This window comes from Ranitomeya imitator, chromosome 1, assembly GCF_032444005.1.
Source record: "Ranitomeya imitator isolate aRanImi1 chromosome 1, aRanImi1.pri, whole genome shotgun sequence".
Lineage (NCBI taxonomy): Eukaryota > Metazoa > Chordata > Amphibia > Anura > Dendrobatidae > Ranitomeya > Ranitomeya imitator.
In genome coordinates, this window is record NC_091282.1 from 233,775,527 (window position 1) to 233,803,480 (window position 27,954).

General features: G+C 43.2%; 1 protein-coding gene across 3 annotated transcripts in view; it reads right to left on the reverse strand.

The window, feature by feature from the left end:
• RFC5 (replication factor C subunit 5) overlaps positions 1 to 27,954 on the reverse strand; it is a 95,307-nt gene that overhangs the window by 25,979 nt on the left and 41,374 nt on the right. For all 3 annotated transcript variants that reach the window (XM_069754606.1, XM_069754621.1, XM_069754613.1), the window contains 2 exons: positions 409 to 568; positions 244 to 325 (listed from right to left, as the gene is read on the reverse strand). In XM_069754606.1, the coding sequence (XP_069610707.1) occupies positions 244 to 325; positions 409 to 568 (242 nt within the window). The remainder of the gene's footprint in view (positions 1 to 243; positions 326 to 408; positions 569 to 27,954) is intronic.

Genomic DNA, 27,954 nt, shown 5'->3' on the forward strand with positions numbered 1-27,954 from the left:
CGGTCCATATACGGATCACAATGCCCTGACGAGTCTCCTAACCCAAATTTATAATCTCATATATGCCTTTGACACGGTTTTGGTCAGGAGACCCACAGTCAGTTGGGTATTATGGTCCATTTATGGAAGGAAGATACAGTCATCTGAAAAGATCTCAATATTAACCAACACTGAATTTTTGACCTATGTAAAGAAACCAAACATGATTGCGTATTTAACAGAATATAACAGTTTATATCCTACCTGTAATATATTCAGAGCTCTACGCATATCTCCACTAGACAGGGTCACTAAAGCCTTCATCCCATCTGGAGCAATATCAACACTATTTCAAAAGGAAAAAAAAGGTACATTTTGCAAATTGTGTAATGTTTTCAGAACACTTGGTCAATAAATTAAATGATATACTTTTCTTGCTGAACTACATATTCCAGTCTGGGCACCATCATTTCTGAACTCAAGGGACCAAAGCGAAACCTTGTGCATCGGGACTGTAAAGCTGGGATGATCTTTGACAAATAATTGCAAATCATGCAAAATCGGGTATTTTCTGTGAACTTCTCAATCACTAAAAGAAAAAAAAAAACAGGCTTTTATATTACACTAGATGGTGGCCCGATTCTAACGCATCGGGTATTCTAGAATATGTATTTATCTATGTATATAGCAGCCACATAGTATATAGCACAGGCCTTGTAGTATATAGGAGCCATGTAGTACGAGAATATAGCAGACAAATACTACGTGGCCTGTGCTATATACTATGTGGCTGCTATATACATACATATTGTAGAATACCCGATGCGTTAATAAAAGCAACGCAGTATTTAACAGTGGCCATGCAGTATATAACACAGCCACGTACTATATAACACAGCCCACGCAGTATATAGCAGCCACGCAGTATAACAGGCGACGTAGTATATATAACAAAACGTAGTATATAACACAGGCCACGCAGTATATAACACTGGCCACATAATATATAACAGGCCACGCAGTATATAACAGTGGCCACGTAATATAGCACAGCCCACGCAGTATATAACACTGCCCATGTAGTATATAGCAGCCACGCGGTATCTAACGCCACGTAGTATACAGCAGTGTAGGCACCATATCTCTGTTAAAAAAATAATTAAAATAAAAAATAGTTATATAGTCACCCGGCGGGATCCACCGAAGCTCCGGCGATAAGCGCACGGCTGCCGTCATCTTCCGTTCCCAGGATGCATTGCGAAATTACCCAGATGACTTAGCGGTCTCGTGGTAACTATCACAATGCATCGCCGGGAACGGAAGATGGCGGCAGGCGCGAGCAGATCGTAGGACGACGGAGGGTGAGTATAGCAGGTTTTTTGGTTTTTTTTAATTATTTTTAACATTAGATCTTTTTACTATTGATGCCGCATAGGCAGCATCAATAGTAAAAGGTTGGGGACACACAGGGTTAATAGCAGCTGTTACAGAGTGTTACCCGTGGCATAACGCGGTCCGTTACCGCCGGCATTAACCCTGTGTGAGCGGTGACTGGAGGGGAGTATGCGGGCGCCGGGCACTGACTGCGGGGAGTAAGGAACGGCCATTTTCTTCCGGACTGTGCCCATCGCTGATTGGTCGCGGCAAAACAGCGACTTGGATTTCCATGACAGACAGAGGCCACGACCAATGAATATCCGTGACAGACAGAAAGACGGAAATGACCCTTAGACAATTATATAGTAGATAAGTTACATTAATATGCAGATTATATATGTATTAGTAAACGAAACGGCTTGTGAGAAATAAAAATCTGTTCTGTCAGACAGATAAACAAAAAAAAAACCTTGATCTTTTTTTCTGGAATGGTAAGTCACACGAATTTGTGAATCATGCCCAATAGTACTCACTCCCAACTGCAATCAGACACAGCAGCAGCAAATGAGCCCTCTGCAGCGGTTTATTTAACCCCTTACAAGATGAGGGAGATAGATCTCGCTATCACTACATCGACCTCCAACAGCGCAATTGCGAGGACCCATTGATTGCAGTGGCAATGTGAGGCCTAAAAATGGCCTCTGGTGTGACACGGATCAATAGTCTAATATGTAGTGCATTAGCTTCTGCCACAAGCTAAGTGTTGTAGTGTATTATCCAGGGCTGTGGAGTCGGAGTTAGTTTTGGTTGGAGTCGGAGTCGGTAGAAATGTACCGACTCCAGCTTTAAAAAAAATGTATTATTTCATAATTGAACTTTCATATGAATTTTATAAATGCTACTCAAATATATATGTTCTATCAAACTATGAACAACAGTGATCAGCAGTTCTGCTGGAGATAGAGACATTTCTTAAGGTACCGTCACATTTAGCGACGCTGCAGCGATATAGACAACGATGCCGATCGCTGCAAGCATCGCTGTTTAGGTCGTTGTGTGGTCACTGGAGAGCTGTCACACAGACAGCTCTCCAGAGACCAACGATGCCGAAGTCCCCGGGTAACCAGGGTAAACATCGAGTTACTAAGCGCAGGGCACATCACCGCTGTGCTCTGCTTTACGGCCGGCCGGCGCTGACACAGTGCAGGGAAGCTAACGCCGGGGGACGTGACAGACACCAGAATGTGAGTACGTACTGTTTGTTTATTTTAACTTTTACAATGGTAACCAGGGTAAACATCGGGTTACTAAGCGCGGCCCTGCGCTTAGTAACCCGATATTTACCCTGGTTACCAGTGAACACATCGCTGGATCGGCGTCAGACACGCCGATCCAGCGATGACAGCGGGTGATCAGCGACCAAAAAAAAGGTCCTGATCATTCCCAGCGACCAACGATCTCCCAGCAGGGGCCTGATCGTCCAGAAGTACTGAAAGCAGTGGATGAGAAAGACTGCATCCAAACCAATGAACCAGTGCCCAGCTCTTCCAGCCAAACAAAGGAGCAGAGAACTTTGCAGCCATCAGTTGCAAGAGATTTTGTCAGTGACAAAGTTACTGTGACAATGACAGATACATTTAAAAAACAGATCATAGAGCTTGTTGTAAAGCAGGGGTGTCAAACAGCATTCCTCGAGGGCCGCAAACCATGCGTGTTTTCAAGATTTCCTTAGCTTTGCACAAGGTGCTGTAATCATTATGTGTGTAGGGGATTAAATTATCACCTGTGCAGTACAAGGAAATCCTGAAAACATGACCTGTTTGCAGCCCTTGAGGAATGCAGTTTGACACCCCTGTTGTAAAGGATAGTATACCTATTTCATTATTTTCAAGACCAGCTTTTATGTGTCTGAATGGGGAAATGGCCCGCAAGCTTGGTGTTTCTCTGGAGAGAGAGAGTATTAGAAAATTAGTAATCGAATAAGCTTTTAAACAAAAGGAAGAACTTAAAAAAAACTCTCAAGGGATGCTTTCTGTTTCTTACAATGGATGCCTGAACATGTCACAGAGTGAACTATTTTCCCATCAATGTCCGATTTGTTTGTGACAAAAATGAAATAGTTACCAAGACATTGGCAGTAAGGCTACGTTCACATTAGCGTCATGCGACGCAGCGTCGCCGACGCACGACAACGCATGCGTCATGCGCCCCTATCTTTATCATTGGGGACGCATGCGTTGCGTTGTCGTGCGTTTTTGGAAAAACGCAGGACGCATGCGTCGTTTCACCGCACCTGGGTGGCGTCGGAGACGCTACATGTTGCATTTTTGTAGCGTCTTAAAAACGCACGCGTCGCACTTGCATCGCTCGTGCGTCGTCATTGCGTTACAATTTCCCATTGAAACCAATTTACAACGCACTTGCGTCGCGTGTGCGCGTCGTGCGTGCGTTTTGCGACACATGCGTCGTTAAATAACATTAAGCAAAAAAGTGTCTAGACAGTGAAAACAGTGATAAAAACATCCCCCATATATAAAGAAAATGTTGGATTGTTTGTCACTTCTGCTGCAGGCTACACATCAGACCAGACTGTCTTTTTTTCTTCCTCCGCTGTCCAGAGATGTAAGTATAGAATGATTCTGTGCATTTTCTATTTTTTTTTTTTTAAATTGTTTTTGCAAGTTGTGTATTATATTCTGCACTGTGGTTGTTTAAAGATATTGTGGTATTTTTAGTCTGGTTGTGATGTATGGCGTTGTATAGGATGGCGTTTCATTGTCTGCGGCCTTGATTATTGTTCTTTCCAGGATAGATTTTTTTTTTCCATTTATTGGTTTGGGGGTGTTTTTTTGTATTCAGTTGTGATGTTTTATTCTTGCGTTATATGAATTTTATTGTCTCCGGCCATGTTGGTTTTATTGTAAAGTATGGTAGTATAGAATGATTCTGCGCCCTTTTATTAAATGTAATAATTTGTATTGCAAGTTGTGTATTATGTTCTGCACTGTGGTTGTGTAAAGACATTGTTGTATGTTTCTGGTTGTGATGTATGGCGTTGTATGGCCTTTTATTGTCTCCGGCCCTGTTGGATTTATTGTAAAGTATGGTGTGTTATTGCCGTTTCTGCCCTTAATTTTTGGGGGTTGTTAATTTTTTCCTTTCAAAAATCTATTGTGTTTTTTGTGTTGCTCCGTGCATACTGTACATTTTTTTTAAACAAAACTCTTTTGGGATTACGACATAGGGTCTGTTGTATATTTGTGTTGTTATCTTTAGGCTTTTGTTTACTCTGGCATTGGGTTGTCTCTGCCATTGTTTCTTTTAATCAATGTGGCAGTGTTGTTTGCTCAGCGTTAGTTCAGTTGGAGTGCAATGTTCTTTGTGGTTGAAATGTAAATGTTTTTTTTTTTATATATTTTACTATGTTCCGCTGTATTGTGCATAGGTGCATAGGATAAATGTTATTTTGTTCTTTATTTCAGATTTGCATTAGTCATGGCCAGTGACTCAAGCCAAACCCCACCGCTGAGGAGTCCAGTGAGTACATGATCTACTATTGCTTACTATTCGCTGTCATTTGTAGATGGGTCACTCAACTTTTTGTAAACTATTTTGCAGGCTTCTTCAAGTGAGGAGGAGAGCCAGGAGGAACAGAGGGAGCAGGAGCAGAGACCACGGGACCAAGCTGTGGTTGCAGGACGGCGAGTAAGTTTTTATGTCAAACCTATTCCTTTTTTTTCTTTAATTTTTTTGTTTTTGCGGGTATGGGGGGTGGTGGGAGGGGGGGGCGTTTGGTGGAGGTGGTAGGTGGCGGTGGAGGAGGTAGGGACAACATTTTTTATATTGCAAACATTAATATTTTACATTTATTCTAGGTTTCACAACGGGCCCATGATGACCCACTGAATGTTGACATGATGGTGGCATCCATAGAGGAACAGGGCCCGTTGTGGGACAGCCGTGACCCCCGGCACGCGGACCAGGGCATCTTGCGCCGTTTGTGGATAGAGGTGGCACAATCGCTGTGGGATGGCTTCGACAGCGCTTCCCCCACGGGCCAAGCTAAATTTCGTAAGTATTTCCAAAATGCTGCTGTGACCCATCATGCCAGGATTACACAACCGTCTGTGATGTCTTCTATTGGGATTGCACACGGTTGCGTAATCGTTTTCAATATTTTCTCTAAAACTTATATTTTTTTATTAAATTTATACACAGTTAAACAATTGAAGACCAGATGGCGCTCCATGAAGGACCGTTTTAAGAGGGGCCTGAAAAAGGAGGGACAGATCCGTAGTGGTGCTGCAGCGTCAAGGACCTCTGTCTACAAATACAACCGTATTTTGCAGTTCTTGCGACCGGTCCTTGACAGCAGAGAGTAAGTATAGTACCTATGCACACACCTAGTTTTTACAACATGCATATTCACGTACTATATTCCAGCCACGTAGCTTATTGCCCAGCCATTTTTTTGGGCAAGTACGAAGTATAGAAATGAAGAAAAAAATTCAAGCTCACCGAGGCGTGAAAAGTAAAAAATACATACTTTTATTCACTTCAATCATAAGCAGAGGATGAAACATCAGCACAATACAATAGACACTATCTACGCGTTTCAGGTGACAGGGAACATCAGACCTGAAACGCGTAGATAGTGTTATTATTGTATTGTGCAGATGTTTCATCCTCTGCTTCTGATTGAAGTGAATAAAGTATTTAGTTTTTACTTTTCACGCCTCGGTGACCTCGAATTTTTTTATTCATTTCTGGTCTTCTCACGCTTGACACAGCGGCTCCGTGCTCTGAGCCTTCTGGGATTACTACAATGGTGAGCTTGACTTCCTATTTTTTTCCCTGAAATCCAAAGTATACAGAACACAGAAAGATAGTAGATTGGCCATGCCCGGGCAATATTTCATAGTGGAGTAGTATATTGCCCATCCAGGTGTATCCCAGTTTTTTTACACAAAAAAAACTTAAAATATAATAGACACGGCATACCTTCTACTGCAAGGCAGGTTATGTTCCCATGGTTGCTCAGCTCGCAGGACCTGTGATAACGTCTTGGTCACATGACCGTGACGTCATGGCAATTCCAACGATAAGCGTAATTGTCGGGCGTTACAAACCGCAACCATGGGTGACTATTTTGAATTAAATAAATGCATTCTTTTTTTAATATTGATGCGGCATATGCAGTGTCAATATTAAAAGTAAGTTAATTAATGACGCATGTGAAATGTTATATTTAGTATACTAATGGTTTCCTTGTTTTCACAGAACACACAGCAGCACCCGCGAGACTGTCCGACCCTCTGGAGCGGTCCTTCGTGAAGCGCCATCTGAACCGTCGCAGCCATCCCACAGCGAGAGCAGGTCTGCACCACCACAATCTGGCGAACCGGCAGCCGGTCCATCAGATGTTCCCCTGGCCGAGGCCTCTGTCGCTCCTTCCTTCGGGTCTTCCCAACAGCGTCAGCGGGCCTCGGACAGGGCGGTCATGCCCGAATTTTTACATTTGAGCACCGTATTCCAGAATGGTTTCAAGGGGCTGTGCGATAAAATGTCCAATATCGACCGGCGTCTTGAAAACATAGAATCGGAGCTCTCGAGGCCGGCCAAACATTTTTTTAGTGCCATTCACAAGGGCATGGTTGAACATCTTACGCCGGATCTCCAGATTTCGGTCATGCAGGGCTGCAACAACGCATATGTCACTGCTCTGCAGCAGGCTCGGGTCATGCAGTCAGCGACTACAGTGCCCGCAGTACCATCGCTGGCTGCCATGACTCCGACTCCTGCTGCAGAGCACCACCACAGAGCTCCGCGTGCCGAGGGCCACCGCCACCACAGAACAGAGCCCCAAAGTTCTGCTCCTGCCAGGCCTTCAAGGGCACACAGACGGGAAGCCGACCCACACCCAGAGGGAGAGAGGAGGAAAAAAAAGAAGAAGACGACGACGACAAGCACTACAACCTTGGCTATGGCTGCTCCCAAAACAACCACCCTAAGTACACAGCCTGGGTCGACCCGGAGCACACCAAGTACCCAGCCTGGGTCTACACGGAGTACACCCCAGTACCCAGCCTGGGTCGATCCGGAGCACACCAAGTACCCAGCCTGGGTCTACCCGGAGCAGGAGTAGCCAGCCAAGGACACAGGTCGTCCCTCCTCCTCCCTCACCTCCTGCTTTGGCAGTCTCGCCACCGTCAACTGGCTGGATTGATGTCGACATCCCGTCTAGTGTCATAGAGTATGCTGCTTCCTCCCCCTCGTCCTCCTCCTCGGTCTCCTCACCACCCCCCAAAAGTGGGGTATATCAATCCCCCTTAATTGCGGATATAGATACCCCATAACATTTCCCATTTCTTTTTTTTTTGTGTCCCAAATAAAATTGTTATTTTGTTCAAAAATACTGAGTTTTTATTGTCTATAATAAAGTTTGCACCAAATCACACCGTGCGCCGTATAAACAAATCTTGTGTTTGTAACACCTGATGTGCAATGTCTGACAATATTTTATAAATATTTTTTTTCATTTTTTTTATAGGGCTGTCGCTCATTGTACTATGAGATGTTACAAACACAAACAGCATTGCTCAATATATCAAGTTTAAAATGTACCATCACACAACGATTTCAGTAACGATATAGTTGGTTTTTGTGTGTAACCAACGTTATCTTTTCTGAAATCGTACAACGATTAGGCCCCTGCTGGGAGATTTTTGGTGTCAGCGAATGATTAGGAATTTTTTGGGGTAACTGATCACACGCTGTCATTGTTGGATCGGCGTCTTTGACACCGATCCAGCGATGTCTTTGCTGTAAACAAGGGAATATTGGGTTACTAAGCGCAGTGTTTTAAACACTCAAATAAGTGAACAATAACCCCCCCCCCCCAAAAAAAAAAAGGTGTCAACCACGTCCCTCGCCGTCATCTTTCCGCAGTGACTGACACTGTGATTCCCGCCCGTAAAGCAGAGCACACCGTTGACTTAATAATAAACGCTGTGCTGTGCTTTAGGGCTGGCACAGTACGGAAAGCTGACGGTGATGGACGTGTCACACACCGGAATGTAAGGGTTTTTTTATTTTTTTTAAATTACATTTACAATGGTAAACAGGGAAAACATCGTGAGTGTGGCCATGCGCTTCATAACACAATGGTTACCCAGATTACACGGGGACTTGCTCTTTTTTCGTGGTCGCTGGAGAGCTGTCTGTGTGACAGCTCTCCAGCAACCACGCGACGACTAAACAACGATCACGGTCCGGTCGTATCACTGGTCGGTATCGTTGGATAATCGTTTTATTACGGTACCTTAAGAATATTGGTCAGGTGAGGTGGTAGCAATGTTCACAGTGTCGCCACTATTTGACTCTGGATGAATTCTAGCATCCTGAGTGCAATAGTGTTAACTCTGTAGAGTTTTGCAAACATGATCGTCTCCCTCCTTGTCAAGCCAGGTTCCATATGCAAATAGTCTGCAGGATTAAAAATGGTTGACAAGGTGGGAGCCGATCATGTTATACGTCAAAACTATGGAACACACGGCTGAAAAATTTTTTTGTTTTGTCACAGTCCATTTGGGTACTGGTGCTCACATAAATTTTGTGGGACACACATTAGTTTATATAACATTGGATTTTAAAATTTGATTACTATGGAAAAACATATGGGAGATTTGTTTTGTGAAAACGGAAAGGCACAAGAACTTTATTTCAAAACACAACGCACTAGACAATCAGGGGACATTATGACAACATTTAAATAACCTTACATAGGCTGGTAAAATGACATGGACTCAACAGTGTTTACATTACAGTGTTTTTATTGTATCATAATACCAAGATGAATTAAACCATTTGATCTTGCCATGAAACACGGCCAACATCGGAAACAAAGTATGCAGCAAATTGGTCCCTCATATGAGCAATCTCCACAGTTGTCCGCAGAGGATGAGCTTGATAATCAGGCAATGGATTTGGTATGGGTTCATCGAGTTCCACGTTGACTCTCTCTTTATCAATAATAAAATTGTGGAGAACCACACACGCCTTCACCACCTCATCCACTGTCTCAATTTTCAAATTTATAGCGGATCCTAAGATACGCCATTTGGAGACAAGGATTCCAAAGGCGCACTCCACAGTTCTTCTGGCCCTGGACAGTCTATAATTAAAAATACTTTTGGTGCGGTCCAACCCCCGACTGGAGTACGGTTTAAGTAGGTTGCCACTCATTTGAAAAGCCTCATCCCCAACCACAACAAATGGCAGGGCCGGGCCTTAGGTGTTGGGAAGAGGTCGTGGCTGGGGGAAATTAAAATTGTTATCGTACAATCTTCGGCCCATATCAGACTCCTTAAATGTCCGTGAATCATTTGCACGGCCAAACGCTCCAATGTCCACAGCGAGAAACCTGCAGTCCGCACCTGCAATTGCCATGAGCACGGTGGAAAAGTATTTTTTATAATTAAAAAACAGAGATCCACTTCTTGAAGGCTTGGTAATCCTAATGTGCTTCCCATCCATGGCTCCAATACAGTTAGGGAAAGAACACACTTGTTCGAATTTTTGGGCGTTGGCCTGCCATAATTCTGTTGTAGGGATGGGTAAAAATTCCTCCCGGAGGTTGTCCCACAATGCGCGGCATGTGTCGGCAATAATACCAGACAGTGTGGAGACTCCAATCCTAAACTGGAAATGCAGTGATCTCAAGGTCTCTCCGGTAGCAAGGAAACTGACAAGAAGAAAAATAAATAAATGTAATTAATTAAATTGTTATGAAAGAATTTTTCATTCTTAATTACAATCCCCCACCCCACAAAACCAAAACACGTTACTTTAAAAAATGGCAAGAACATATAAATCCTTCACATTGCATTACGTACCGTAGAGTCACCAGCAGACGTTCCTCGGGAGAAATCGATTTACGGAGCTGCGTGTCCTGCCTGGAAATGGTTCCTTCCACCAGACGCAGCAGATATCGGAAGCTGTTTTGTGACATCCTGGTGTATTCAAAGTATTTCTCCTGGTTCTCATTTAATTCGCCAAACAGACAATGGTAGGCTCCACGACTCTCTCGGACTTCCACTATAGGGTGTAGCCAAAAACGCCGACGACTCCTTCTCCGTAGTTTGTCTCTTTTCCTCTGTTCATGACAGGCAATAGCATAAGCAATAGCAAGGGCTAATTCCAGCTCCATATTGAGGTAGATACTCTCCATGGGACGCTCCATCTTGATGCTGTATGGTTGGAAATAATCTATGCCGGGGTATATATACCACAATTACATTATACCCACCCTCATCTACCCATTGGTGGCATTATCTAGTGTCTAGACACTAGACCCACCCTCTTCTATTCATTGGTGGTATTATCTAGTGTCTAGACACTAAATTGTGTGGAAAGATTACATCATTGTTTGACAACGCATGCGTCGTAAAACGCTGCGTTTTTTGGAAAAACGCAACAAAAACGCACAAAAAACGCTGCGTTTTACGACGCATCCGTTCGACGCATGCGTCAAAAATGGTGCGTTTTTGCATGCGTTTCCGATCCGTCGTGCGTTGCGTCGGCGACGCTGCGTCGCATGACGCTAATGTGAACGTAGCCTAAAAGACACCAAAGCTCATAACACCAGCGAGTTTCTCCAGGTCTTGTTGGAAAATGTTCTGCAAGACTATGAACTTAAAAAAGAGCAAGTTCTTTCTGTCATAACTGACAATGCTTCAAATAAAAGTACTATTAAGCTAATGAAAGAGAATAATGATGGTGACCAGCAGCTAGAAGAACATTCTGGGTCCACAGACACAGAAATGTTTGAAATAGAGGAACACAGTATTGTAACTGAGGAGCAAACTGAAGTTGCTTCGGATGAACAGCAACATGATAGTTTAGATGATCTTGTTGAAACTGTGTCAATACGTTCTTTCATTCATCACATGCGCTGTGTTGTGCATACGCTACAGCTGGCTATAAGAGACAATCTGCAAGAAGGACATGCTGCTGCACTGATTGGCAAGGTGAGAAAATTGGCTACTGTTGCCAGAACCCCTAAAGTTGACTCAATTTTGAAGAGACGTGCTGGAAAAGGGGCAATTATTGATCAAGCCACACGATGGGGCAGTACTTACTTAATGATTCAGCGCTTGGTTGAACTGAAAACCTTTCTTGTAGACATGGCTAACCCTCAACTGAAGCTAAATGAAAGTCAGTGGAATCAGGTGACTGAGCTGGAAAAATTGCTAGAGCACCCATTTACAGTGACTAAAAAATTACAAGCAGAGGACTTAACTCCAGGTATTTTCTTAAAGGAGTGGAAGAACCTGATGTTTCGCCTGTCCCAAAGAGGAGGGTTAATTGCAAGTGGCATTGCTACATCAATGAAACGGAGCGAGGAGCTACTATTACAAAATACCGTAAATACTTGAGTATAAGCCGACCTGAGTATAAGCCGGCCCCCCTAATTTTGCCACAAAAAACTGGGAAAACTTATTGACTCTAGTATAAGCCTAGGGTAGGAAATGCAGCAGCTACCGGTGAATTTCAAAAATAAATGCTCCATACCGTTCATTATGGCCCCATAGATGCTCCTTATAAAGCTGTGCCATATAGAATGCTCTGCACCGTTCATTATGGCCCCATAGATGCTCCTTATAAAGCTGTGCCATATAAAATGCTGCTGCAATAAAAAAAAAAAAAAAATCACATACTCACCTCTCTTCGCTCAGGTCGCCGGCGCTTTCAATATTTACCTGCTCCTCGTGCGTCTCCGTCTCCAGCACTGACGCTCAGCAGAGGGCGCACACTGACTACGTCACCGCGCCCTCTAACCTGAGCGTCACTGCCAGAGAACGCTGGAGACGGAGCCGCACCGGAGCGAGGAACAGGTAAATATCGCGCAGCGCTCCCCTCCCCGTATACTTACCTGCTCCCGGCGCATCCCTGCTTCTTCCACCGCTGCATCTTCTTCCTGTATTGAGCGGTCACAGTTACCGATCATTACAGAAATGAATATGCGGCTCCACCCCTATGGGAGGTGGAGCCGCATATTTATTTAAGTAATGAGCGGTATCATGTGACCGCTCAATACAGGAAGAAGATGCAGCGCTGGAAGAAGCAGGGATTGCAGGGACCGCGCCGGGAGAAGGTAAGTATAACTATACAGCTTTATCAATTTTACCACACATTGAACGGTATAAACGCCCCCCCTAAGAGAAATTCAGGAATTGCTGTTTTTTGTTCATTTTGCCTCCCAAAAATCGGAATAAAAAGCGATCAAAAAATGTCATGTGCCCGAAAATGGTACTAATAAAAACGTCAACTCGTCCCGCAAAAAACAAGACCTCACATGACTGTGGGCCAAAATATGGATAAATTATAGATCTTAAAATGTGGTGATGCAAAAACTATTTTTTGCAATAAAAAACATCTTTTAGTGTGTGATGGCTGCTAATCATAAAAATCCGCAAAAAAAACACTATAAGGGTATGTGCACACGTCAGGATTTCTTGCAGAAATTTTCCTGACAAAAAACGGACATTTCTGCCAGAAATCTGCATGCGTTTTTACCGCGATTTTGACGCGTTTTTGGTGCGTTTTTTCCAAAATGTATAGAATTGTGGGAAAAACACAGAAAATCCGCAAAAATAATGAACATGTTCATTTTTTTTTACCGCGATGCGTTTTTTTTCGCGGAAAAAAACGCATCCATGTGCACATAACATGCAGAATGCATTCTAAATGATAGAATGCATAATGTATGCGTTTTTAATGAGTTTTTATAGCGTTTTTTACCGCGAAAAAACCTGAACGTGTGCACATAGCCTGAAAGTAACTCCAACCCCCCCCTTCATCAGCCCCTTAGTTAGGGAAAAATAATAAAATTTAAAAAAAATGTATTTATTTCCATTTTCCCATTAGGCTGGGGCTAAAGTTAGGGTTGGGGTTAGAGCTAAAGTTAGGGTTTAGATTACATTTATGGTTGGGATTAGGGTTGGGGTGTGGTTAGGGTTATGGTTGGTATTAGGGTTAGGGGTGTGTTTGGGTTAGGGTTTCAGTTAGAATTGGGGGTTTCCACTGTTTAGGCACATCAGGGGCTCTCCAAACGCGACATGGCGTCCAATCTCAATTCCAACCAATTCTGCATTGAAAAACAAACAGTGCTCCTTCCCTTCCGAGCTCTCCCGTGCGCCCAAACAGGGGTTTACCCCCACATATGGAGTATCAGCGTACTCAGGACAAATTGGACAACAAATTTTGGGGTCCAATTTCTCCTGTTACCCTTGGGAAAATACAAAACCGGGGGCTAAAATATTTTTGTGGAAAAAAGATTTTTTATTTTCACGGCTCTGCGTTATAAACTGTAATGAAACACTTGGGGGTTCAAAGTTCTCACAACACATCTAGATAAGTTCCTTGGGGGGTCTAGTTTCCAATATGGGGTCACTTGTGGGGGGTTTCTACTGTTTAGGTACATCAGGTGCTCTGCAAATGCAACGTGACGCCTGCAGACCAATCCATCTAAGGCTACTTTCACACTAGCGTCAGAATCTCCCCGTCGCAATGCGTCGGGGAGAGATTCCGACGCTAGCGTTTAACGCATTGCAAAACGGAGGCAGCGGATGCATTTCTCCGGCGCATCTGCTGCCCCATTGTAAGGTGCGGGGAGGTGGGGGTGGAGTTCCGGCCGCGCATGCGCGGTCGGAAAAAGCGGTCCGTCAGGAGCAAAAAACTTTACATGTAGCGCTTTTTGCTCCCGACGGTCCGAAGAAGCACGACGCATCCGTCACACGACGGATGCGACGTGTGGCAATCCGTCGCAATGCGTCGTCAATACAAGTCTATGGGGAAAAAACGCATCCTGCAAGCACTTTTGCAGGATGCGTTTTTTCTGCAAAACGACGCATTGTGACGGATTGCAGTTAACGCTAGTGTGAAAGTAGCCTAAGGCTGCCATCGCACTAGCAGTATTTGGTCAGTATTTTACATCAGTATTTGTAAGCCAAAACCAGGAGTGGAACAATTAGCGGAAAAGTATAATAGAAACACATCACCACTTCTGGATTTATCACCCACTCCTCGTTTTGGCTTACAAATACTGATGTAAAATACTGACCAAATACTGCTAGTGTGACGACAGCCTAAGTCTGCATTCTGCATTCCTACTCCACACTGATGAGGGGCAAATACCCCGAAACAGCTGTCTGTGGATGGATACCATGTTTTGGCATAGGTGGTTATCCTTTTTGGATGCTGCCCTTCCCGTAATTGTTCCTTACTGGTGAAAGACCTGGCTATTTATTGCTTGCATTGAGAAACACGTGATGGTGTCTCCGCGGTGTTGGATGTTTTGATCTTCCCGAGGTCATTCATCCTTAGGTTTATAGTCCTTTTACTAGGCACTGCTCCTAATAGCCAGCTTCCTACTCCACACTGATGAGGGGCAAATACCCCGAAACAGCTGTCTGCGGATGGATACCATGTTTTGGCATAGGTGGTTTTCCTTTTTGGATGCTGCCCTTCCCGTGGTTGTTCCTTCCCGGTGAAAGACATGGCTATTTATTGCTTGCATTGAGAAACACGTGATGGTGTCTCCGTGGCTTTTCTACATGCATTTGCATTCCAAACGGCGCTCCTTCCCTTCCGAGCTATGCCGTGCGCCCAAACAGTGGTTCCCCTCCCCACATATGGGGTATCAGCATACTCAGGACAAATTGGACAACAACTTTTGAGGTCCAATTTGTCCTGTTACCCTTGGGAAAATAAAAATTGCGGGCTAAAAGATCATTTTGTGGAAAGAAATTTTTTATTTTCACGGCTCTAAATTCTAAACTTTAGTGAAACAATTGGGGGTTCAAAGTGCTCACCACGCATCTAGATAAGTTCCTTAGGGGGTCTTCTTTCCAAAATGGGGTCACTTGTGGGGGGTTACCACTGTTTAGGCACATCAGGGGCTCTCCAAACACAACATGGGTTCAGATCTCAATTCCAGCCAATTTTGCATTGAAAAGTCAAACAGCGCTCCTTCCCTTCCGAGCTCTGCCATGCGCTCAAACAGTGGTTTACTCCAACATATGGGTATCAGCGTACTCAGGACAAATTGCACAATGACTTTTGTGGTCCAATTTCTCCTGTTATCCTTGGTAAAATAAAACAAATTGGATCTGAAGTAAAAATTTTGTGAAAAAAAGTTAAAATGTTCAATTTTTTTTTAAACATTCCAAAAATTTCTGTGAAGCACCTGAAGGGTTAATAAACTTTTTGAATGTGGTTTTGAGTACCTTGAGGGGTGCAGTTTTTAGAATGGTGTCACTTTTGGGCATTTTCTGTCGTATAGACCCCTTGAAGTCACTTCAAGTGTGAGGTGGTCCCTAAAAAAAATGGTCAACTAATATATATAACTAAAATATAACTTTTATTAGAGCCATACTAAAATATCCAATGGATAATGACATCACTTGTGAACAGTGCAAAAAAAGTGCTCAAATAACCAGTGCTCTATTAAAAAATGGTTTTGTCTCACCACATGATCTTCTTTCCGGGAGTATCCACTATAATGTCTCATGGGGGAGGGGGGAAGAAAACAATGTCTCTATACTACCCCAGTCGTGCCCCTGTGTGGCTCCCGCCCTGACAAGGGCAGTTCCCAAGTCAGTCTGTTATGTTGTACCCACCACGATAAGGTAAACCTCCCTACGCGTTTCCTCTCCCATATGGGAGAATCCTCAGGGGAACTAATTATAATATATGTGTGGGGAATTGTTTCTTTTGGAGATAAGGGAGTCCCTGCGTCGGCAGGTAACACCCGTGTCAAATGCTCGCAGTGACGGCACAGACTTCTGGTAGGGTGAGACAAAGGACTGAATCCTCCCACCTAAATACCCCATCAGGGAACCCCAGCGTCCTACCTCAGTTCCGCTCCTACACGTGCTTCCAACAGGTAGAAGTTCTTAGTTGCAGTGATTGCCAAATAATCCGCCAATCACACTCTGCGTGTGTGTCCCATTCCTCTGCCGGCCTATGACTGCCTTTCACACATTGCCCGCTCACTATGGGCAATTGCGCATGCGTGCATCGCGCTCCGCCCCCGTATCTCCGGCTGAAGCATAAGTGCAACCCATATATGTTACCCCCCTTCCTCCCAGTAGCCCGGGGAGGCGCATTCCTGTTAAACGTGCATTCGCCAAGAGTATACCCGCCATGCATCCTCATTCTTAATATATCGCCAGACATACCGTCCTACCTGCCCCGCTCTTACACATCTCTCTAATCAAGCAGGCGCCGTTCAGGTTCACCGATGTCATGGTAACCGCTCCAAGTATACGGAACCATGCCGCTCATACAGAGTTTCCTTGGGGCCGGATACGGCGTAACGCGGTAACCTGGCAACACACCAGCGTCATGCTGTGACTTCACACGCCATGCACGGGTATGAGTCACATAAGTTAGATCTACCAGCGCCGGTATGACTATTGCCAGTATCGCGCTGGGGTATCTGTCGTGGCACGCAGTATTGGTCTAACATCTAACATTAACCAGCGTGACTGGATAAGTACCCATATCTATATATACACCACGGTGGGACGATACCATGATACTAATAGGGGCCATCGCTGGTATTGACGAGCCCGACATACCTACAGGGAAGATAAATGTTCCACCATCCCTATACTCCACTCTATATGCCAGACCAATAATATGACCTAAGCATAAGATATACCATGTACATTTCGGCACCTGTTATACAACCAATAATGATGTTCTATTACCAACTAAGGCACTTCATTTGAGACCTGAAAAGTGTAAGTTTGATAATACGAGGATAGGAAAAACTAATGATCTCACAGTAATGTCATAATAAATGTAAGTATATGACTTGCTGGAGTACCCAATAAGATAGATAAATGAGATATCCACCCCTTATGTCATTATCCATATATATAAAATATCCTAAACTCTCTGTTTCAAACCATATAAAGTACAGGTCGGAGAGAAATTTATATAACACGTACACAGCAAGGGCTGCCATACGTATATGGTCATAATAGACCCAGTATATCCTGTTTTTATTGACTGGAAAGCATGTCCCACGACCAGAACCTACTCTAACTGTATGCATTCACAATACGTAAAACAGACCCTTATACCAAAAAATATGAAGATAACCAAAAAGCACTCTTCATCCTTGAGCTCCACTCCAAGGACCAAATAGTCTGTACTTCTATTTATAGAAAGCACCTGTAACTCAACTGCTCATTTAAACCATGGGGATGGCAGGTATCCAAGCGAAATATCCATCTCGCTTCTTTCTGAAGCAGGATCCTGTCAAAATCTCCCCCTCTTCTGGGTGGTTTGACCTTCTCAATCCCCATGAATTGTATACTTTTAATGTCACCATTATGTGACCCATTTACATGTCAAGCAACAGCCGTGTCCCTTCCATTTCGGATGTCACCCAGATGTTCTCCTATTCTCCTTCTGAACTCTCTAATAGTTTTTCCAACGTAAGACATGCCACATCTACAAGAAATGCGATAAACGATGCCCCTAGTTCTACAATTAATGAAGTCTCTGATTTCAAAGGACCTATCAGGTCCATCAAATTTTTTGCCAACCAATATATGTTCACAAGCCACACAGTTCCCGCAACGATAGCTTCCCTGAGTTCTGACTGGTAACCACATTTTTTCTGCTGGGGGTGCGACAAAATGACTGTGCACCAAACGATTACCTATTGTTCTACTTTTTCTGTAGGTTATCTGTGGTCTCTCACCTACAAAGTCCCTTATGTCGTCATCCATCTGCAGGATACCCCAATATTTTTGGATGGTTTCTCTCACCATTTGGGCCCCATTGTCATAAGTGCATATCAGCCGTGCCCTCCCATCCAAATTTGCTTCCTTTTTCCTGGGTACCATAAGTTCTCTCCTCTCTTTCTGATTGGCATTTTTAAAAGCTTCCCTCAGTATTTTATCCGGGTACCCTTTGGTTAAAAACCTCTGGCGGAGATCATCCGCCTTCACTTTAAAGTCCTTTGTACTTGAGCAGTTTCTTTTAAGCCTCAAATACTGGCCTTTGGGTATTCCCTTTTTCAGAGAGTAGGGATGATGGCTTTCCCACCTCAACAGGGAATTCGTTGAGGTGGGTTTACGGAAAATGGTGGTCTCCAAAGTGTCCCCCCCCTTCCGATTTGGTAATCAAAACATCCAGAAATGCTAGCTTCTTTAGGTCAATTTCATATGTCAGTCTCAGATCCATCTCATTATGATTTAACACATTGACGAACTCCTGGAACTCTGCAACCGTACCTCTCCATAGAATAAAAACATCATCAATAAATCTGACCCAAAGGTCAATATGATTGGTCAGATATGTGTACTCCTCAGAAAAAACGATGGTGTCCTCCCACCAGCCCAGGAACAAATTAGCGTAACTTGGCGCACATGGATTACCCATGGCGGTGCCCCTGAGCTGGTGGAGGACTTTACCATCAAAACTGAAAAAATTATTCTGCAAAACAAATTGAAGGAGAGAGATGACCAATTCATTATGGGGGATATATTGACATCCTCTGGTAGCTAAAAAATGCTTAACTCCCATAATTCCAAACTTGTGTGGAATCGACGAATACAATGCTTCGACATCCACACTAGCCAAATATACTTCTGGCTCAATACTGATACTGTCCAACTTATTCAACAAATCAGTCGTGTCTCTAATATATGAGGGTAAGGAACTCACAAAAGGTCTGAGTATCTCATCTAGATATACACCCACATGATGACTCGTACTCCCAATGCCCGAAACAATAGGTCTACCCTTAAGGGGACATATCCCCTTATGTAGTTTAGGGAGGGCAGCTCCCCGCTGCCGTAACCCCCAGCTCATGAGTTGTTGGGAGAAGGAGGCCACAAATAGCTCTCTTAGGTTCATGAATTTACTGGTCAATGAGGAAAAAAATAATTTTGAGAAATTGGATACAAAACTGAAGGAACAGATTGAGATTGTAAAAAAATTTAAGGAAGAAAGTGATTTCGGTGTCAAAGAAACCCAGCTGCAAAACTCTATTGAGAAGTTTCAGTATAAACTAAAGGAGAGGAAACATAAACAATATTTAAGAGATCTCCAGGATTTTAAGGATAATAAGATCTATCAGGTCTTAGGTGATCGGTTGGAGAGAGGTGAAAGAGAGACGGACCTCTCCTCAACCGAAACAGACCTCTCTGACACCGAAATCAGGCAAAGAACTACACGGGGTCGACAAAGAGGAAGGAATAGAGGTTACTCAAGAGGGGGGAGCTATCATCCATCCACAAGACAGGGTTTTTTAGACAGCACGTACGCCCTCAGGAGCAGGAATCCCCCTCACAGGGACTAGAATTACAGGTAGTCAATCTATCAGACAGAGTTATAAGTGAATCTGAAATGACGGTACTTAGTAAAGGATTATCGTTTATTCCAACAACGGACTTTTCTATCTTTGATTGTGTTAAAGATATCAATTTGTTTGTCAGAAAGTTAAGGTGGCATAAATTTTTTAAACAACAGGAAAAAAGGATGTGTGCTAATTTAAACATTCCAGTGGATATTCTTCAAGAGGTCCAACTGTTGGCCAACTTAGATCAGATTCCACCATCTTTTAGTGGACAGGGCCCCTTTTCAACTTTGAAAGAAAAGAGCACTAAGATGCCGCCAGCAGGCAGTGATGTTTCGGCCATTGATGTGTTCTTGAATCTAACTACTGAGGAGATCAGACAGAGGGAAGCAGCACATGTGAGACATAATCTAACAAAAATACAGGTGGAGGCACTTCGGAGACTTGAGGAAGATACATCCATAATTGTCAAACCCTCTGACAAAGGGGGAAACGTAGTTGTTATGACTGTGGATGGGTACAGAGACATGTGCCTCGCCCTCTTGGATGACCAAACAACCTATAGGAGAGTGTCCAATAATCCAGTTGAGGCCACAAAGAAAGAACTTAAAGGTATCTTGGATGGGGCTAGAGAGAATAAGCTGATCAGTGAAGAAGAATACTCCTACTTACTGCCTATACATCCAGTAATGGCGACCTTTTATGCCCTCCCTAAACTACATAAGGGGATATGTCCCCTTAAGGGTAGACCTATTGTTTCGGGCATTGGGAGTACGAGTCATCATGTGGGTGTATATCTAGATGAGATACTCAGACCTTTTGTGAGTTCCTTACCCTCATATATTAGAGACACGACTGATTTGTTGAATAAGTTGGACAGTATCAGTATTGAGCCAGAAGTATATTTGGCTAGTGTGGATGTCGAAGCATTGTATTCGTCGATTCCACACAAGTTTGGAATTATGGGAGTTAAGCATTTTTTAGCTACCAGAGGATGTCAATATATCCCCCATAATGAATTGGTCATCTCTCTCCTTCAATTTGTTTTGCAGAATAATTTTTTCAGTTTTGATGGTAAAGTCCTCCACCAGCTCAGGGGCACCGCCATGGGTAATCCATGTGCGCCAAGTTACGCTAATTTGTTCCTGGGCTGGTGGGAGGACACCATCGTTTTTTCTGAGGAGTACACATATCTGACCAATCATATTGACCTTTGGGTCAGATTTATTGATGATGTTTTTATTCTATGGAGAGGTACGGTTGCAGAGTTCCAGGAGTTCGTCAATGTGTTAAATCATAATGAGATGGATCTGAGACTGACATATGAAATTGACCTAAAGAAGCTAGCATTTCTGGATGTTTTGATTACCAAATCGGAAGGGGGGGACACTTTGGAGACCACCATTTTCCGTAAACCCACCTCAACGAATTCCCTGTTGAGGTGGGAAAGCCATCATCCCTACTCTCTGAAAAAGGGAATACCCAAAGGCCAGTATTTGAGGCTTAAAAGAAACTGCTCAAGTACAAAGGACTTTAAAGTGAAGGCGGATGATCTCCGCCAGAGGTTTTTAACCAAAGGGTACCCGGATAAAATACTGAGGGAAGCTTTTAAAAATGCCAATCAGAAAGAGAGGAGAGAACTTATGGTACCCAGGAAAAAGGAAGCAAATTTGGATGGGAGGGCACGGCTGATATGCACTTATGACAATGGGGCCCAAATGGTGAGAGAAACCATCCAAAAATATTGGGGTATCCTGCAGATGGATGACGACATAAGGGACTTTGTAGGTGAGAGACCACAGATAACCTACAGAAAAAGTAGAACAATAGGTAATCGTTTGGTGCACAGTCATTTTGTCGCACCCCCAGCAGAAAAAATGTGGTTACCAGTCAGAACTCAGGGAAGCTATCGTTGCGGGAACTGTGTGGCTTGTGAACATATATTGGTTGGCAAAAAATTTGATGGACCTGATAGGTCCTTTGAAATCAGAGACTTCATTAATTGTAGAACTAGGGGCATCGTTTATCGCATTTCTTGTAGATGTGGCATGTCTTACGTTGGAAAAACTATTAGAGAGTTCAGAAGGAGAATAGGAGAACATCTGGGTGACATCCGAAATGGAAGGGACACGGCTGTTGCTAGACATGTAAATGGGTCACATAATGGTGACATTAAAAGTATACAATTCATGGGGATTGAGAAGGTCAAACCACCCAGAAGAGGGGGAGATTTTGACAGGATCCTGCTTCAGAAAGAAGCGAGATGGATATTTCGCTTGGATACCTGCCATCCCCATGGTTTAAATGAGCAGTTGAGTTACAGGTGCTTTCTATAAATAGAAGTACAGACTATTTGGTCCTTGGAGTGGAGCTCAAGGATGAAGAGTGCTTTTTGGTTATCTTCATATTTTTTGGTATAAGGGTCTGTTTTACGTATTGTGAATGCATACAGTTAGAGTAGGTTCTGGTCGTGGGACATGCTTTCCAGTCAATAAAAACAGGATATACTGGGTCTATTATGACCATATACGTATGGCAGCCCTTGCTGTGTACGTGTTATATAAATTTCTCTCCGACCTGTACTTTATATGGTTTGAAACAGAGAGTTTAGGATATTTTATATATATATGGATAATGACATAAGGGGTGGATATCTCATTTATCTATCTTATTGGGTACTCCAGCAAGTCATATACTTACATTTATTATGACATTACTGTGAGATCATTAGTTTTTCCTATCCTCGTATTATCAAACTTACACTTTTCAGGTCTCAAATGAAGTGCCTTAGTTGGTAATAGAACATCATTATTGGTTGTATAACAGGTGCCGAAATGTACATGGTATATCTTATGCTTAGGTCATATTATTGGTCTGGCATATAGAGTGGAGTATAGGGATGGTGGAACATTTATCTTCCCTGTAGGTATGTCGGGCTCGTCAATACCAGCGATGGCCCCTATTAGTATCATGGTATCGTCCCACCGTGGTGTATATATAGATATGGGTACTTATCCAGTCACGCTGGTTAATGTTAGATGTTAGACCAATACTGCGTGCCACGACAGATACCCCAGCGCGATACTGGCAATAGTCATACCGGCGCTGGTAGATCTAACTTATGTGACTCATACCCGTGCATGGCGTGTGAAGTCACAGCATGACGCTGGTGTGTTGCCAGGTTACCGCGTTACGCCGTATCCGGCCCCAAGGAAACTCTGTATGAGCGGCATGGTTCCGTATACTTGGAGCGGTTACCATGACATCGGTGAACCTGAACGGCGCCTGCTTGATTAGAGAGATGTGTAAGAGCGGGGCAGGTAGGACGGTATGTCTGGCGATATATTAAGAATGAGGATGCATGGCGGGTATACTCTTGGCGAATGCACGTTTAACAGGAATGCGCCTCCCCGGGCTACTGGGAGGAAGGGGGGTAACATATATGGGTTGCACTTATGCTTCAGCCGGAGATACGGGGGCGGAGCGCGATGCACGCATGCGCAATTGCCCATAGTGAGCGGGCAATGTGTGAAAGGCAGTCATAGGCCGGCAGAGGAATGGGACACACACGCAGAGTGTGATTGGCGGATTATTTGGCAATCACTGCAACTAAGAACTTCTACCTGTTGGAAGCACGTGTAGGAGCGGAACTGAGGTAGGACGCTGGGGTTCCCTGATGGGGTATTTAGGTGGGAGGATTCAGTCCTTTGTCTCACCCTACCAGAAGTCTGTGCCGTCACTGCGAGCATTTGACACGGGTGTTACCTGCCGACGCAGGGACTCCCTTATCTCCAAAAGAAACAATTCCCCACACATATATTATAATTAGTTCCCCTGAGGATTCTCCCATATGGGAGAGGAAACGCGTAGGGAGGTTTACCTTATCGTGGTGGGTACAACATAACAGACTGACTTGGGAACTGCCCTTGTCAGGGCGGGAGCCACACAGGGGCACGACTGGGGTAGTATAGAGACATTGTTTTCTTCCCCCCTCCCCCATGAGACATTATAGTGGATACTCCCGGAAAGAAGATCATGTGGTGAGACAAAACCATTTTTTAATAGAGCACTGGTTATTTGAGCACTTTTTTTGCACTGTTCACAAGTGATGTCATTATCCATTGGATATTTTAGTATGGCTCTAATAAAAGTTATATTTTAGTTATATATATTAGTTGTTCTCTTAGCTGGTTTGCCTGTTGTTGTCTGAGGACTTCTAGGGGTATTATATTGTTATACACCCTATACGTGGCTTATACTAAAAAAAATGGTTTCGCAAATTTTGTTGTAAAAATGAGAAATCGCTGTTCAATTTTTTACCCTTATAACTTCCTAACAAAAAAAAAAATTGTTTCCAAAATTGTGGTAATGTAAAGTAGACATGAGGGTAATGTTATTAATTAACTATTTTGTATGATATGACTCTAATTTAAGGGCATAAAAACAAAGTTTAAAAATTGCTAAATATTCAAAATTTTCGCCAAATTTCCATTTTTTTCACAAATAAACGCGAGTCAAATCGAAGAAATTTTACCACTATCATAAAGTACAATATGTCACGAGAAAACATTCTCAGAATCACCAGGATCCGTTGAAGCGTTTCAAGAGTTATGACCTCATAAAGTCACAGTTAAGAATTGAAAAAAAAAATGGCCTGGTCAGGAAGCTGAAAACAGGCTTCGGGGTGAAGGGGTTAAAAAAACAATGTAAAAAATTAAGTAAAAAAATTTTTTATTTTTTTTAATAAAGTCATTTAATGCAAAAACAAACAAAAAAATAATTTGTCACTGCATCAACACCACTCGACACAATAAAAAAAATTATCATTGATTGATCTTATCTAGTTCCCAAAACCTAATAACTGGTTGGGTCACCCTTAGCAGCAACAACTCCAATCAATAGTTTGCAATAACGAGCAATGAGTCTTTTACAACACTCTGGACAAATTTTGGCCCACTCATCTTTGCAGAATTGTTGTAGTTTGGCCACGTTGGAGGATTTCCGAGCATTAACCGTCTTTTTAAAGTCTTAATTTTGTTTTTCTTAAGCCATTCAGAGGTGGACTTGCTGGTGTGTTTTGGATCATTGTCCTGCTGCATAACCCAAGTGCTCTTCAGCTTGAGGTTATGAACAGTAATGTAATGGAGCATACACCTTCCAAAAAGTTCAACTTTTGTTTCACCAGTCCTCAGTATTCTCCCACAAGTCTTGGAGATCATCAAGATGTTTTTTCACAAAACTGAGACAAGCCTTTATGTTCTTATTGCTCAGCAGGTTGGAAATTCATGGCCATTTTTGTACAGTCTCTTTCTTATGGTGGAGTCAAACACTGACCTTAACTGATGCAAGAAAGGCTTGCAGTTCTTTGGGTGTTGTTGTGGGGTCTTTTGGGACCTCTTGGATGAGCCATCACTGTGCTCTTGGGGAAATTTTGGTCAGCCGGCCACTCTTGGTAAGATTCACCACTGTTTTAGGTTTCCGCCATTTGTGGATAATGGCCATCACTGTGGCTTGCTAGAGTCCCAAGTCTTTGGAAATGGCTTTAGAACCTTTTACAGACTCAGATCTCTATTTTGTTTCTCATTCGATCCAGAAAATCTTTGGATTGCAGAATGAGGTCTAGCCTTTGAGTATCTTTTGATCACTTTGTCAGGCAGGTTCCTATTTTAGTGATTTCTTGACTGAGAACAGGTGTGGCAGTAATAAGGCCTTTGTGTGGCTAGGGAATTTGAAGTCCACTTCCCAAAGATATGATAAACCTCAATTAATTTATGATTTATGTTTTAAGAGGAGGCAATGGGGGGGAGGGGACAACCACTTTCACACAGGGCCCCGTAGAATTTGACAAACAAGCAAGAGAATAGGAAATCAGGAAAGGGGAACACCACTGTACAATTAATAAAGGTTATTACAGACCCCACAATTGATCGCTGGTATTGAAAGAAATGGGCAATATTTTATGTAACTTCCAAATGAGCAAGTCCACGCTGAAGGTGGTCAACTTTAATAGTTATAGTGAGCTTCCAGATTATTTTACCTTTCTCTCAGGACTGGATGTGCACCCAAGACAATTTCTTTTGTAACTATTAAGGGTTCATTCAGTACAATAATTATGTTTTGTTTGTGGCCGATTTTAAATTTAGTGTCTCGGGACTGCGATGGGCTCTAATGTACCGCTCACTTACGCAAATATACAAATGGTGGCCGTGGATGAGATTTATGTATTTATCTAAATTTTTGGTGCAGATACATTGATGGCTGAACGGTGTGATTTTTAGAATAAAATGTCCTCTCTTTTCTGCTACAATGTGCAGTTATTATAACGTGGGTCAGTATGGCCAGCTCTCGTACACCCCGATTACCAGATGGTAGGGTTACAAAAGGTAGGGAAGGGCGGAGGGGCTAGGGACTGATGCACATTACAATATCCTGATTATAGATTGGATTATTAGTATTAGTGCAGCGCAAAATGCCAATGTGCTTAACTTCCTATACAGGCGGCAAGGAAATAGGGATGGTATGATAGTACCCACTCCCATCCCTGAAAGCCACAGAATATTGTGGGGTCCTTCTTGCCACAGGTATGAGAGTGATGCACCATGCAATGGCTTATATATGGACCCATGACAATATCCAATGTCAATGATCTAGTAATCATATATTATGATGCAGTGCATTTCAGTATACTACTCAAATTTCTTGTTAAGCATCCTGCTTTACACATAAGATCTACTTATACTGTGATAAAGAATTCACGTGTGCCATCTTAATGCCAGTCACACAAGCTGAATGGATTTCATTGAGCCATTTAATATTTGATGTTACAGTGTGAAGCACCCATGGCACAGCAGATGATGATATTGAGCTGTACAGTCCAGCCCTTATTAATGTTATTTACCAGGGGTCAATCACTTGGTATGAAGGACTCTGACAAGAACCTAACTGTTGCATTTTATTATAGGCTCCATGATCACGGCTCTCTGGCTCTAGCAAAGTTATTTCCATTTTCCATGAGTTCTATGACAACAGCACAGCCACATCTTTTTTCTAAGCCATGAATGGATGAGGCACATACTAACTGCCACTTCAGCCAATCAGAATCGAGGAACCAGTTTATGCTGTCCAATGTCGATGCTTTGTTAACCAATCAGGGATAGTTTTCCTGAGCCAGTGTGATTATTTATTCATCCACATGAATGGATGATGGACTGTATTTTGCTAAATGAGTTGTACATTTGAAGGACATCGTTCATTTTATGTCATGCATTGGAAAGCAGGAAAAAAAAGTTTCCAAGTGCATCGAAATTGCAAAAAAGTGTGCAATTTCACTATTTATTTTTAAATTTACCATGTTCATTTAACAGCAAAACTGACCGGGGCAATAGGATTCTCCGGGTACGTACAATTACGCAGATACTGTAAAGCTTTTAATTTTCGTGATATAGTGCTGGGCAATTGTCTTATTGCAATGTAGCGGCGGCCGAAAAAAAACTAAACATAATTCTGGCAGCTGTTAAAGACACATGATGGTCGATGAAATCAGCTATCATCTGTCGGGAAATATGCGGGCTCTGTGTGCGAGCATGCATCAAAGTTAGGGACAAGACATAGGACAAATGTCATGGAGGAGTTACATAGGACAATCACTAGGGGTCGAACGTTGCTACTGTTTTTGTGATGCCATAAGAAAACCGATCATTACTTGATGCTGAAACCACCTTGCTTTATATGGAATTTGCTAGGGAAAAAGGGGGATCATCCCACATTTGATTTGCGTGCATCTAGATGGGAGACGTGATGCCACGTCACATGGTGTGTCTCAGCTCCGCCCCCTTCGACGCTGACTGACAGGATTTGGGCCTCGACCGCGCATGAGTCACTATCGGCGTTGAGCTCCAGCACATTTGGTGCACTTTGTTTTGCCATCCGCAACCCTGATGTCTACCTCACCCTCGTGCCGTCGCCGTATGGATTTTTCCAGACGTGGCTGAGGTTGCTGAGGTGATGACCGATGGCGCGGCATGTTACCATGACAACTCTGCATTACTTCCGGTCCTTCTTTTAAACCGCGCACTTTTGTTTGTACCTATGCCCCCTGACGAAGGCTCCGCCGAAACGCGCATCGGAGTGATGTGGGGACGACTGGCACTACCTTTACCCCCCTACCTCCTGGGTCAGCCACCGGACTTGTACATAGGTATACGAATTAATATTCA